At 38.5% G+C, this 14363-nt stretch overlaps 1 protein-coding gene across 3 annotated transcripts in view; it reads left to right on the plus strand.

Annotated features, from left to right (window-relative positions):
- Positions 1-14363, plus strand: part of Eif2b3 (eukaryotic translation initiation factor 2B, subunit 3 gamma, 58kDa) — a 124605-nt gene that overhangs the window by 67611 nt on the left and 42631 nt on the right. For all 3 annotated transcript variants that reach the window (XM_005398724.2, XM_005398721.2, XM_005398723.2), the window contains exon 5: positions 7574-7685. In XM_005398724.2, the coding sequence (XP_005398781.1) occupies positions 7574-7685 (112 nt within the window). The remainder of the gene's footprint in view (positions 1-7573; positions 7686-14363) is intronic.

Genomic DNA, 14363 nt, shown 5'->3' on the forward strand with positions numbered 1-14363 from the left:
CTGAGCTAAATCCCCAGCCCCCGATTTCATGTAGCACAGTTATCAAGTCTAGATAGGTTGTCCATTTAGTGACTTGTTCTGGCAGGTCGCCTGGATTTTCCCTAACCAGGGTGAGTTGCTGCTATCAACCAATTTATCAGAGTCTGATTACCTGCCTCTGGGCTTATCCTCTGCACATTCTGCTGAACCCATCCAGTAGAGGGGATGCTGGCTGTACTAGCTATTTGGGACATTTCCTGTGGCTTAACTGCATGTCATTGGCCCCATTATCCCATAGCCATAGTAGCCAGGTGGGCACGGTTTCACCCACCTTCTGCTTTAATTGCTTTGCCAGCTTCTGCAGTTTCATAGCTGTATAGGTTGTATACATTGTGTGCTGGGTAGAGGTAGGTGGCCCTCCAATCCTCCTCCCTGGGCTAGGAGTTCCTCTACCTCCACCTTTTGACAGATAGCCGGCCTAGCATGCAAAACCAGGGGCTTTTCCTGGGGGGTTTTCTTGAACATGAGAACTTGTGCAAGACATCCCCAGGCTGCAAATGGATGGCCTCCCAGTCCTCCAGGGCCTTCCAAGCTGCCAAGAAGGTGGCTACAGGTAGCCATGGTGAGGCCAGAGATCACTTACGAACCATTCCCCTGGCCTCTCTCTTGCCTTCGGCCACTGTTTCCGCAGCCAGCACAGGACCACTTGCATCAGTGTCCTGCTGACTATACCAGTTGCAGGGGGAGGCGGGGGAGCCCAAGGGAGATTTTCATGAATGAGGTCCTCAGGTTAAAGAGCACACATGTGCAAGACATCAGCAACAACAGCAGGCAGTATGGAGCAGAGCACAAGAGTGCAAGGGCGCAAGAGCCGCCTGCGTCTTTATTGTATAATTCTTACACAGGTTGTTATCTCATATTTACATTCTTATATAGTGCAGTAACCAGCACATGTGTGTTTACCTCTGCTAAGTCATGGTTACATAACTGTATCCCACTGTGTGCCTGTGATAGATAAGGAAGGTCATGTCCTTAGTGTCCTTAGATACCCCTGAGCTATAAAGCAGTTTGAGTGATTTCTCACACTTATATTTTATTTTGAGACAAGGTCTCATTTGTTAAATAACCCAGGCTGTCCTGGAACTTGCAATCTGGGCTGGGTGTCATGGTGCATACCTATAATCCCAGTACTTGGGAGCCTGAGGCAGGAGGATCCAAGGTCAAGCCTAGCCTGAACTGAACTATATGGAGAGACCCTGCCTCAAAAAAAACAAAACAAAAACAAAAACAAACTTATAATCCTGCCTTGGTCTGCTGAATAGCTAAGATTATAGTTGTGTGTCACCATGCCCCGCCAGATTTTCTACTTAAGTTATCTTTATATACCTGGGATGAGCTCAACTTGGTCATGGTTTCTTCTGCTTTTACAGATTGTATCCTTTAATTTTTACTGTATAAAAGACTTTCTGTGCTTAAAACAGTAATCATTTACTTGGATTATGATTGTACCAGTTGGTAATTTGGCCTGAATGTGGCTCATTTCTGTTCAAGTGATGTCAGTTAATGTATTAGTACTCTATTATTTACAAAAATCACCACAAAGTTAACATTTTAAAACAACATTGTACCCAGGTGTGGTGGCACATGCCTATAATCCCAGCACTCAGGAGGCTGAGGCTGGAGGGTTGTTGCGGGTTTGAGACCAGCCTGGGCTACAAAGTGAGCTCAGGGCCAGCCTGAACTGCATAGTGAGACCCTGTTTCAAAAAGACAAAAAACAGGGGCTGGGGATTTAGCTCAGTGGCACAGCACCTGCCTGGCAAGCACGAGGTCATGAGTTCGATTCCCAGTACCTTAAAAAAAAAAAAAAAAAGACAAAACAAAAACATCATGGGTTAGGAACCCAAGCACAGCTTTAGCTGATTGTTTGATTTAAAGCCTTTCTTAAGGCTGTAATCAGGGTGTAAACAAGATACGGCTAGAGTTCATTTAAGGCTCACTTGGGAATGGATTTGTTTTCAAATTCACTTGATTATTGGCAGAATTTGAATTTCTGGTTTGTTTTTTTCGGGGCGGGGGGAGTTTCTGGTACCGGGAATCGAACTCATGATGTTGCGCTTGCCAGGCAGGTGCTATGTCGCTGAGCTAAATCCCCAGCCCCCAGAATTTGAATTTCTCAAAGACCAGTGACCAAGGGCCACAGTTTGTTGCCAGATGTTGGCCAGAGACTGCTCCTATTTCTTTAGCACTTGGGCTTCTCTACCACTGCAACTTTTTTCAGCAAAGCCAGCAAAAGAGAGAATTTTCTAGAAAGACAGAAGGCTGAACCTTTAGGCAATCTAATAAGGAAAGTAATCTCATCAACTTGGCCGTGTTCCTTTAGAACCAAGTTGCTAGGCAGTGTAGATTCACAGGGCAGTGATATAGACAATGGGATGAACACCAGGGGATAGCTGTCATTCTCCCCTAGCTGTAACATTTTCTTCAAGATATTAGGAATTGTATTCAAATGACAGTCGATCCTTGGCTTTTTATTTTTATCTAAATAAAAGATAACTCAAAGCCTGGTTTGGTGAGTGTAATCCCAGCATTCTGGAAGACAGGAGGATAGCAAATTTGAGGTCATCCTGAGAAACTCAGTGACTTAGTGAGACCGTGTCTCAAAATAAAAAATGGCTTGTGATATAGTTCAGTACAAAGGCCCTGAGATCAATCCCTGGTGTACACACACACACACACACACACACACACACACACAAAACACCTCAAAATCAATTCTCAAGAAAGAAAAGAAAAAGCCGTATACATAAGGGATTATATCTTCCTTTATCATCTACTTGGAACCAGTAGTTGTGCGCTGTCATAAAACCAGGAAATCAGGAAAGAGGTTGTGATAAATTATGAAAAGTATATAAAATGCTACTGTTATTTTACCAGCAAACCACCTGCCTTGCAATGCATTGACAGCTGCAATTGCTGCAGCAGCCTCTTTCCCTGCCTTATATTGTATGCAGGCTACCCATTCTAGGATGAGTGTAGCACTTACATCCATAATCCCAGCATTGGACCATCAATCAATCAAAAACTCTAGAGCCTGCAACCATGACTGCATGAGGCTTGCGGGGGGCATCTAGACACAAACCATAACATAACTCTTCTGTTTTTACTACATTTTTTCAGTTAGATTATCCATAATCTCTGCATCTCATCCACCTTCTATTGAGGGTTAAATGTCAAAGAGACTGTTACAAATTGTTGAACAGGAGGAGAAGCTGCAGCAAAATGCTGAAACTTCAGTCTGTTGGGCAAGCATTACTTGCAAATCTGTAACAAGATAGAATGCTGCCACAGCACCAAATGCCACTCAGTTGTAGAGCTTGCTGTGTTGCTGGTAGAACCTACAAACCTTGTACCCTCTGCAAGTCTTACCATAAATTAGTATTGACCACATGTCCCTAAGTCAATTCTAGTTTTTCTCAGTTCATCAAAGTCCAAAAATGATCTAGCACTGGAAACATCAATACAAAACTCTCCCTAATTCCTTTTGTGAAATGTTTGCAGCCAGCTACATGCAGAAAATTGTCCTACATCTCTTTCCATAGAAGTTAAATTATCAGGTTCCCTCACAAAGCTCTGGTCATTTCTGAGTGGTCTTTTACTTCTAGAACATCATCTGCTTGACTTGATGCAGTGAGGCATCTGTCCTCAGATGGCACTGTCTAGTCCACATCTGTCAGCTCAACTTGTTGAGTATGGCTGTACCTCCTTTCTTTTCTTCTGCTTAGCTTCTTTTCAAGGCTTTGTCTCTTTTTCTTTTTCTGTTTACTTCACTTCCATACCTTTGCTTCTCTTCTGTTCATGACTGTGACTTCTGCTCTTGTTCTTTTCCATCTTTTTGCTGCATTCTTCATGGTTGTTAGCATTGCTCAAATTATTCTCATCCTTCTTACAAGAAAGGAACTTCAAGCATTGCTTCAGTATCAGTATCATCTGGCTTTTTCTCTAAATCCCTGTGTAACTGGGCTTTCTGATTTCAGCGGTGCTCTTTATATGGGATGAGATAGCTGCTGCTGCTGCTACTGCTGCTGCTGCTGCTCATAACTGTCATTTTTACCTGTGAGGCTGCCTATCACGACTGGGCCCAGAAATTTGTATGTAACCTAAGCTTGGTTTCCATCTAGTCCCTTATCGTCCAGAAGGCCTTGTTCATGTAGTCATAGCAGCAGGTTCTAAGAGCATGGGAGCAAAAGTTACAAGGTCTCTGGAGCCCTAAACTTGGAACACTAACTTCGTTATATCAGCTACCCTGTTAGTCAAAGCTAGTCAGCCAGCCCAGATGTAAAGGGTAGGGAACTAATCTTACCCCTGGATAAAAGAAGCTGCAACAGTTTGTGACCTTTAAAAACCTACAAAATACATTATTTGCTTTATTTTGTTCATTTTTAGTTGAATGAATGAAAAGTTAACTAAATAACTATCATCAGTCAGAGAAGTAAAAACCAACTTGGGAAAAAAGTGTGAATAGTTGAGTATGACAGAAATGTTTTTAAATGGAAGTTCTTAGTTTTATCTACTTTTACTTTTTTTTTTTTCTTTTTTGTTTTTGAGAAAGAGTCTCACTGTGTAGTGCAAGCTGGCCTTAAACTCACTTATGTCGCCCAGGCTGGCCTCGAACTCCTGCCTCAGCCTCCTGAGTGCTGGGGTTACAGGTGTGCGCCACCATGCCTGGCGTTTTATCTATTTTCTTAACATTACTTGTGTAGTCTTCTTCTTAGGATAGACATTCTGCTTTGTTCCCATATTGGAATTCACTGGTAAAACAGAAAAGAAAGGAGCCTTTCCAAGTTTCTATAATTTATATTGTATTCTGAGGTCCCAGTTACTATGGTAGCTACAAAGAAGCAATACAAAAAGGAGAGTCAAAGAAGGAGAAAAATGTAGCAAAAGTACAGCAGAGCTAAAAAAAAAAAAAAAAAATTGGCTTGCTGGAAATTATTGTTCCCAGGAGATTCAGTGATTCAAGGTTTTTATGAGCCTAAGGACTTGGAAGAGTAAGCATTCCAAACTATATCCAAAAATAACATCTCTTTGTTTCTTTCTTTAAAAGACCAGCTACAATCAGACCTTTGCTGGCTTTGTTATATTCTCAATCTTCCACACCTTTTCATGTAACAGATAAACTGATATATACCAAAGCTGCTGTGTGGCACTTGGAATTCGCTGCAAAATTTAGTTTAAAATTGGCAGTACAGTGTATTTGCTCTTCCTTCTTTGAATTTTACTAATTTTGTTTGGGGGGAGGGGAAGGAATATAACTTTTTTCCCCCCTATTCAGGTTCAAACACTGCATATGATAAAATGACCAAGCACCATCAGGTTGATGGTTTTGAATGTCATCAATCTCCTGAGCTAACCATATTATACAGTCAAACAGTACATTTTCTTCTAGGTACATGGGTATCTATAGCCAATAGTGGGGCATGTTCAGTTGTGCAATAGCTACTGTCTATCAGTAAGAGGCAGAAAACTTCAGGCAATATTATAAATAATATTTTTCCTAGAGCTAAATTTTTAGTTTCTTTGTAAAAATGTGTTAAGGTATTGCTTTGTTTGTTGTGAGGATCAAATGAGAACATGTATTTGGATATTTTTACTTTAATATTTTAGTTAATAACACTAGTGGAAATTCCTTATAAATATTAATTCATTTAAAGCCAAATGGTGACACACACTTGTATTCCCAGCTACTCTATAGAGGCTGAAGCCAGAGGATAAGTTGAGCTTATGAGTTCAAGACCAGTCTGGGCAACATAACAGAACCCTAGCTCCATAAATATATTAATTAATTGAAATTCATTTAATCTTCATAACAACCCTGGGAAGTAGACACTGTTATCCCCATTTTTCAGATGAAACTGAGCCACAGAGAGGTTAAATCAGTTATTCTGATATAACTTACTCAGTTATTGAGCTGGGATTCATGTCTGGCTTCAGAAGCACTCTTAATCACTGTACCATGCTGCCTCTGTGTAATCACTGCCTTTACAAGATACAGACACTGTCTTAGTTACCATTCTCCTTGCTGAGACAAAATACCCAACACCCAAAGTTAAAGGAGGAAAGGTTTATTTCAGCTCATAAGTTGTAGAGGTTTTAGTCCATAGCTGGCTCCAGGGCAGGGTGGCATGGCAGAGGGGATCACAGAGGAGAGAAAGGCATGATAGGCAGAAGGCAGCAAAGTAGTGAAGCAGCAAGCAAGGACAGCGGCCCTCTTTCTGTCCCTTATATTCCAGCTCTTCTAGTGAGGCTACATACCCTATGGTAGATAGCACTCACACCCAGGGAAGATCTTCCCATTATCCACACCCAGAACTATGCCAAACCAGTCAAATGGATTAATTTAGAATCACACACCCTTTATCCCAGCATCACACACTGAATCCCAGGATCATACTTTCTAGATACAGCCACCTCTGAAAAGCCCCACCTGTGATTGCATCTAGACACAAGCCATAACAGACACCATACAGGTATCAGTTGCACATTATTACATGTCCAACACTGTACTAGTTGTTACAGAAAGCACTTTGAGGTGTTTATAATTTGGTTGGGAGGAAAAACAGAAAATAAGCAATAAATGGCAATGTATGAGATCATTTTTCTACCACATAACTCCATACCTAGTATAAAATAATGCATTTTTTAAAAATGCTGCATACATAGCATAACAGCTAGTGCATAGTAGATATCTAGTTGATATTGGTCAGTATGTATGACCTTAAATATTATTTCCATTTTCATAATGAACATACTTAGATCATTGTGACCTAAGTTATTATTTGTAGAAAGAGAACTCCTTGTTTTACAGTCTGTGCCTCTTAGTGGGATTATGAATCATCTAGTTGGCTAAGCAGTATCTTGATTGCTCCTCCTTTTCTCTTTATCTTCTTTTTCTTTTCTTTCCTTTTCTTTCTTTCTTTTTTTTTTTTTTTGTTGTTGTATTTTCAGTGCTGGCAATCAAACCTAGGGCCTTGTGTGTGCGAGGCAAGTGCTCTACCACTGAGATATACCCCAGCCTCCTTAACTTTTTACTTTTGAAATAATACCACATTTGCAGAATTATTATAGTATCACAAAGAACACAAATATTTATACCCAGATTTCCCAAATGCTAACATTTGCTCCATTGTTTTCTTTCTTTATAATATGTATTCAGTATATGTAATATGCATATATAAAATATTATATATACAATTACTTTTCAGAACTGTTTGAGAATTAAATTGAAACTAATTCCCACTTGCTCTTAAATACGTATCCCACAACTCTGAAAAAGAACAGTCTCATAAACAGAAAATTAGTTGGAAATCTACGTACCTTGTTTAGACTTTACCAGTTAACCTAATAGTATCCTTTACAGCAAAAAATTCTTTGACTGCTCATGTTTTAAATATTGTGGTATGTACTACATGACACTCATCATGACTCCTCTCTCATCCAGGGGATAGGGTTCCAAGAGTACCCTGTCCCCTGACTTGGTCATGTGGGTGGGGCAAATGGCTTGACGAGATTTTTCTTTCTTTTGTGTGATTCAGTGGAGCAGCGTGACTTCATTGGAGTGGACAGCACAGGAAAGAGGCTGCTTTTCATGGCTAATGAAGCAGACTTGGATGAAGAGCTGGTCATTAAGGGATCCATCCTGCAGAAGTAAGCCCTAGGGATTTTCTTCTTGGCAGTTCTTTTTGTCTTAATGCAAAATAAAACCACCCACCATGGAAAAGAGGGAATGAAAATTAGATTATATTGTATGAAATTGACAAAAGTATGTAAATGTTTCTTCCATGAGGCAGGATGAAGACTTTTCTACACTGCACAAGCTTGGCTTTCCCTATATCTTTTTTTCCTCTTCTTTTCTTTTTTGTATCAGGAATCAAGCTCAGGATCTTGCACTTGCCAGGCAGGCTCTGTACCACTGAGCTGTATCCCTGGCTCCCATATCTTTTCTTGCCAAGGTAGAGGCAAGTGGTTTATAGGAGTGGAGCAAAGCAGCTGTGCAGAGAATAGCACTGTCTTTCTGACAGTGGTGTAGACCTCTTAAAAAGAAAAAAATTATGGCAAAAAGCACATAACATAAAACTTAGCTATCTTATCTGTTTTTAAGTGAACAGTTTATTAGTATTAAATATGTTCACATTGTTGGGAAACAGGTCTCCAGAAATTTTTCATCTCACAAATATGAAACTATCCCATTAAACAACAATTCCTCTTTCCCCACTCCCAATAAGGGCCTGTGAAGAATTCTACTTTCTGTTTCTGTTAATTTGACTATTTTAAATATCTTATGTACATGAAATCATAATAATTGTTTTTCCAAGGTTCGTCATATTTATACCATAGCACAAAATTTTTCTGCTTTTTAATGCTGAATAGTATTCCATTGTATGTAGATACTACATTTTGTTCATCCACTCCTCTGCTGGTAGGCATTTGTGTTACTTTGACCTCTTGGCTATTGTATATAGTGCTGTTCTGAACATGGGTATGCAGCTGTCTCTTCAAGCCCTTGCTTTCAGTTCTTTTGGGTATATACCAAGAAGTGAGATTGTGAAGGGCTTCACACATGCTAGGCAATCACTCTACCACTGTGTTGTACCCCAACCCTATTCTTAATTTTTTGAAGAATCTCTTTTTCCATAAAAGTTGTACCACTTTACAATCTCACCAACAATATATGAGTTCCAGAGTTCTGTTTTGTTTTGTTTTTGTCTTTTTGAGACAGGGTCTTGCTATGCAGTTCAGGATGGCCTTGAGCTCACTTTGTAGCCCAGGCTGGTCTTAAACTCACAATAATCCTCCTGCTTCAGCCTCCTGAGTGCTGGCATTACAGGCGCCACCATGTCTGGCAATTGTAATAACCATTTTAAAAGGTGTGTAGTGCTATCTCATTGAGAATCTCCTAATACAGGGCTATCCATAGGCAACCCAGTTGTATTTTCTTCAGGATGGATTTTCCTCAGAAGCCACCTACTCAGAACTTTGCCTGATGCCAGTGTATAAGGTTGTTCCATGAATGTTTGAAGCCTGAGTCAAATGAATATGACAGGACAAGTTAAGAAAAGAAGTATCTTACTTTTTGCCTTTACTATCTATATGCAGCCCAAGAGGTAAGAAATAATTGCAGAGTATATAGTTTAGTGAAAATCAAGCTAACCTATCTTCAGTTAAGCCCATTTACTGTATGGCTAAGAATTCTTTTATTACTGTCCTTGTCACCTCATTATAAAATGGGGTTAATAATAATAATAGTGTTGTGAAGAATAAATGAGATAATACATATTAATTAGTATAATGCCTATTACCTAGTAAGTTTTTAAAAGTTCACATTAGAAGGGCCGGGGATACAGCTCAGTGGCACAGCACCTGCCTGAGAAGCGCAAGGTCCTGAGTTTGATTTCTGTTTTTATTTTTGGTTTTTTTTTCTGGTACTGGGAATTGAACTCATGACCTCGTGCTTGCCAGGCAGGCACTGTACCACTGAGCTAAATCCCCAGCCCCATGAGTTTGATTTCTGGTACCAAAAAATAAAATAATAAAATAAAAGTTCATAGTACTATTATTTCTAAATGAATAAATAGCTGTGGGAAATACTGCATAATATCACTTCTGGGTTATAATGGTTGTTTCAGACTGTATCACAGAACTTGCTACAACTAGTTTCTAGTTAGAAAATAAAAAATAAAAATGAAAGCAGCACAAGTTTTAACATGAGCAAGAAAAGGAGGATAATTAAATTAATAAAAGGAAAGAAACAATATTCAAGTGAGGAACAGAGAGGCAAAAGTAGTTTTCTAATTCTACCCTATCAGCACTCCCTGCAGGCCACACTGATATGTTAATAACATCCTGCAAGTTCTCACTAAATCCCCCAAATCTGGGAAGAAGTGAACTGAATGTATCTTTATCTTAGCTTCTTCTAAGAAACCGAGGGATTAGTCAGGCGTGGTGGTGCATACCTGTAGTCCCAGTACTCAGGAGGCTGAGGCAGGACGACAGTTTTGAGTTTGAGACCAGACCAGCCTGGGCTACAAAGTGAGCTCAAGGCCAGCCTGAACTGCATAGCAAGACCCTGTCTCAAAAAGACAAAAGAAGAAGAAGGAGGAGGAGGAAGGAGGAAAGAGAAGAAGCAGAGGGAGTAGTTATTGGGGAATAAATGATGAAGTAGGAAAAGAAGCAATGAAACTGATTCTTTAACAAAATGGATTATCAGAGCTTAAACAATGAATAAGTAAAATAGCACAGTGAAATATGCCCCTAAGTATGTGGAATGAGTCAAAAACATTAATAGAAACTTAGGAAAGAAATTACCTAACAGGGGCCAAGAATATAGCTCAGTGGCACAAGCGCCTGCCTAGCAAGCGTGAGGTCCTGAGTTCGATTCCCGGTACTAAAAAAAAAAAAATTGCCTAACAGCACAGACTCTACAGTATATTAGCTATGTTCCTTATACCTTCATGCTCCTCCCACTCACATCATTCTGAATAGAAAAATGCATAGAATAATCAGCACTCAGCACTCACTTGGGTAATTAGTCACAAACATAAGCTGACAAGAGATAAGAATTCATCTATATTATATCAAAACAGATAAAAACACCTCAATAGAGCCCTGATTGAAACATTAAAAAAAAAAATAACATGTCAGTAGCCAGGTACGGTGGTGCATACATGTAATCCCAGCACTCAGAAGGCTGAGGCAGGAGGATCACCACAAGTTCAAGGCCAGCATGGACTACATAGTGACCATGTCTTAACAAACAAACAAACAAACGAGAATTAGCATCAGCTATACAAACATATAAACAAATAGAAGAGAGAAAAGTGCCTTGTGGACACCTGAAAAGAAACTATTATTGAAGAAATAGAAGAAATGTCCTTATAACTATAAAACAACTTATTAAAATGTGAATTTTATAAGATTTCAATGATGAGATAATAAAACAATAAAATTAAGTAAAAGAGGATACTATATAGCTGGGCATTGTGATGTATGCATATAGTTCCAGCACTCGGGATGCTGAGGTAGGAAGATAACTGAGTTCGAGGCCCACCTGAACTATGTACATCGTGAGACTTTGTCTCAAAAAACAAACAAGAAAAAAAGGGTAAGAGGATACTGTAGAACTAAAAACAAATTGAAGAACAACTAAGAATGGTGGAATTAATTTAAAATAACCAAGAACAGACAACACTGAGCATTAAATTATTAATATAAAGGAATGGTTGGAGAGATTCAGTTATTTACATGAAAAAGGAAATGGTAAAGAAATTAAAGCAAGCAGGGCATAGTGGTGCATACCTATAATTCCAGCACTCAGAAGGCTAAGGCAGCAAGATTGCTGTGAGTTTAAGACACTAAACATGTGGTGGGACTTACCCACTTCAAAATTCATAGTCCCAAAACTGTTACACAGATTTAATGCAATTCTGATCTAAATTCCAATAGCATATCTCACAGAATTAGAGAAAAACATCCTAAAATTCATTTGGAACCAGAAGAGACCTAGAATAGCAAAGGCAATTCTGGGCAACAAAGGCAAAGCGGGGGGCATCACAATTCCTGGCCTGAAATTATATGATAAAGCTACTGTGATAAAAACAGCATGGTACTGGGAAAAAAAAAAAACACAGATCCAAAGATGAGTGGAACAGATTAGAAGATGCAGAAACAACTCCAGACATACTCAGCCACCTTATCTTTGACAAAGGTGCCAAACACATTAACTGGAAGAAAGATAGCCTCTTAATAAATGGTGTTGGAAAAACTGGCTGCCAAAGATTACGATTAGACCCACATCTTTCACCATGCACTAAACTAAATTCAAAATTAATCAAAGATCTGAATATTAAAACAGAAACGTTAAATCTGCTAGAAGATAGAATAAGTAAAACTCTTGAAGACATTGGTGTAGGCAAAGACTATGAATAAAACCCTGATCACACAGGAACTATCACAAAGAATCAACAACTGGGATCTCATCTTATTAAAAAGCTTCTGCACAGCAAGACAAACCACCAACAGAGTAGTGAAACAACCCATAACGTGGGAAAGAAATGTTTGCCAGCTGTTCATCAGACAAAAGATGACTATCAAGAACATATAAAGAACTCAAAAAAATCAGACCTCCCAAATTTAAAGACCCAATCCACAAATGGGCATCTGAGATGAATACACACTTCTCAGATAAAGAAATACAAACGGCAAATAAATATACGAGAAAATGTTCAACATCATTAGTCATTCGAGAAATGCAAATTAAAACAACACTGAGATTCCATCTCATCCCAGAAAGAAGAGCTATTGTCAAGAAATCAACCAGTAACAAATGCTGGAGGGGCTGTGGGGAAAAAGGAACCCTTCTCCACTGTTGGTGGGAGTGTAGACCGGTGCAACTGGTGTGGAAATCAGTGTGGAGATTCCTCAAAAAACTAGGAATTATAGTTCCCATTTGACCCAGCTATTCCCCACCTGGGTATTTTCCCAAAAGAATTAAAAGCATCATACCACAGCAATATATGTGCACCTATGTTTATAGCAGTATAATTTGTAGTAGCTAGATCTTAGAAACAACCCAAATGCCCATCAACCGAAGAATGGATAAATAAAAAGATGTGGTCTTTGTATACAGTGACGTACTAGTTGCTATAAAGCAGGATAAACTGGACACTTTTTTTAAGAGAAGAAAATAATAAGACAAAAAACAATACAAAAACAATACAAATGATAAAGGATTTCAAAACAAGATGATAGGAATTAACAGTGGTTGTTATATTACATATTGTTATCTTCAATGAAGTTGCTCGAATTACGACTGGAGGCTTTTATTAGGTAAATGGATGCAACTTCAGACCATGCTCATAAGTGAAATAAACCAGATGCACATGTGTAAACATTGTATTGTCTCCCTAATGTAAGAAGCTGAAAGAGTAAATAAGATTCAAAATGTACAATAGATACTGTAAAATAGGAAGAAACTTTAAAAGGAAGAGAAACTGGGATGAGGAAATGGAGAAAAGGAAGGGAAAAGCAAAAAGAACATATATATATATATATATATATATGAAAGAACATATATATATATAAAAGATATATAAACCAAAAAAATAAAAATTAAATTGAAAAAATAAAAATTAAATTAAAAATTGAAAAGATTGTGCTAATATTGTTTGAACAATTAAATGCTGATATATTGTAACTAAAGATAATAATATGCGAAGTATTAACCATTGTTACCTTCCTATAATCTTGTTTTGACTTTTTTTTGGGGGGGTGGGGGTACTGGCAATCAAACTCAGGACTTCCCACTTGCCAGGCAGGTACTGTGTTGCTGAGCTATATCCCTGACCTTGTTTTGAAATTTAGGGTTTGTTTTTTCCTCTTTTAAAAAAAAATTCAGCACAGTAAAATCTAGGAAGTGGGTTATCCCTGATGTCTATATCCGTAGGTTTTTCCTCCTGGACTATCTGAATACACACAGAAGAATCCTTGAACATCCTTGCTTGTTGGATGTGGACCTCTTTAGAAGCCAAGTGAAAGAAGGACAAGGACTGACGACTTCATAACATAAATTCTCTTACTCTGCATTTTCTACCTGGCCCCTGTAGCCTCATCTATTCTTGGTGCCTTAACCCAGAGATATTCTAATCTTCCCTGTTCAGACAAGAAGTCTCTAGTCTTGCTATGGCTGTGAGGTTTAGAGAAAATTTGAGAATATATCTCCTTTTGGACAAATTTTGAAGTAATCTTGTCTAAGCATCACTTGTAGATAAACTTGGTGCTGTTGAATTTTGATTCTTTTAAAAGTTCTGTAGTACAAACTAAACTTGGTGCTGAACCACCTGTCTATAATCTTAACACTTTTGGAGGCCAAGACAAGGGGATCCTAAGTTCAAGTCCAACCTGCACAACTTAGCAAGACTGTGTCTCAAAATATTAAAAAAGTGCTGAGGATGTAGCTCAGTGTAAAAAGCCTTGGATTCAATACCCAACACTGAAGAAAAAAAAAGAGCTCTATAGTGCATATTGGTTTGAATCTCAGAGTTCGGCACTGTTGGCTTAGCATTCGGGAATGCTGAACAGTTCTGCTTTCTTGTTTCCAAATTTTTGTTTATGCTGTGTCCTTTTCCTTCTCTTTAGTCTTTTGGATTTATACCTTTCTAGAAACCCTTCATTCTTTTAGTGGGATTCCAGGTATCATCTTATTTCCTTAGTTCTTTATTTTTATATTAAAATCTTTAAATTACTTTAGCAAGAAGGCTTTGAATACATCTTTGAATACATACTTGGGCCACATGTTCAGATCTCTATTTCTATTTTTTTTTTTTTTTT

Source organism: Chinchilla lanigera, unplaced genomic scaffold (genome assembly GCF_000276665.1).
Source record: "Chinchilla lanigera isolate Chin_1 unplaced genomic scaffold, ChiLan1.0 scaffold00063, whole genome shotgun sequence".
Classification (NCBI taxonomy): Eukaryota; Metazoa; Chordata; class Mammalia; order Rodentia; family Chinchillidae; genus Chinchilla; species Chinchilla lanigera.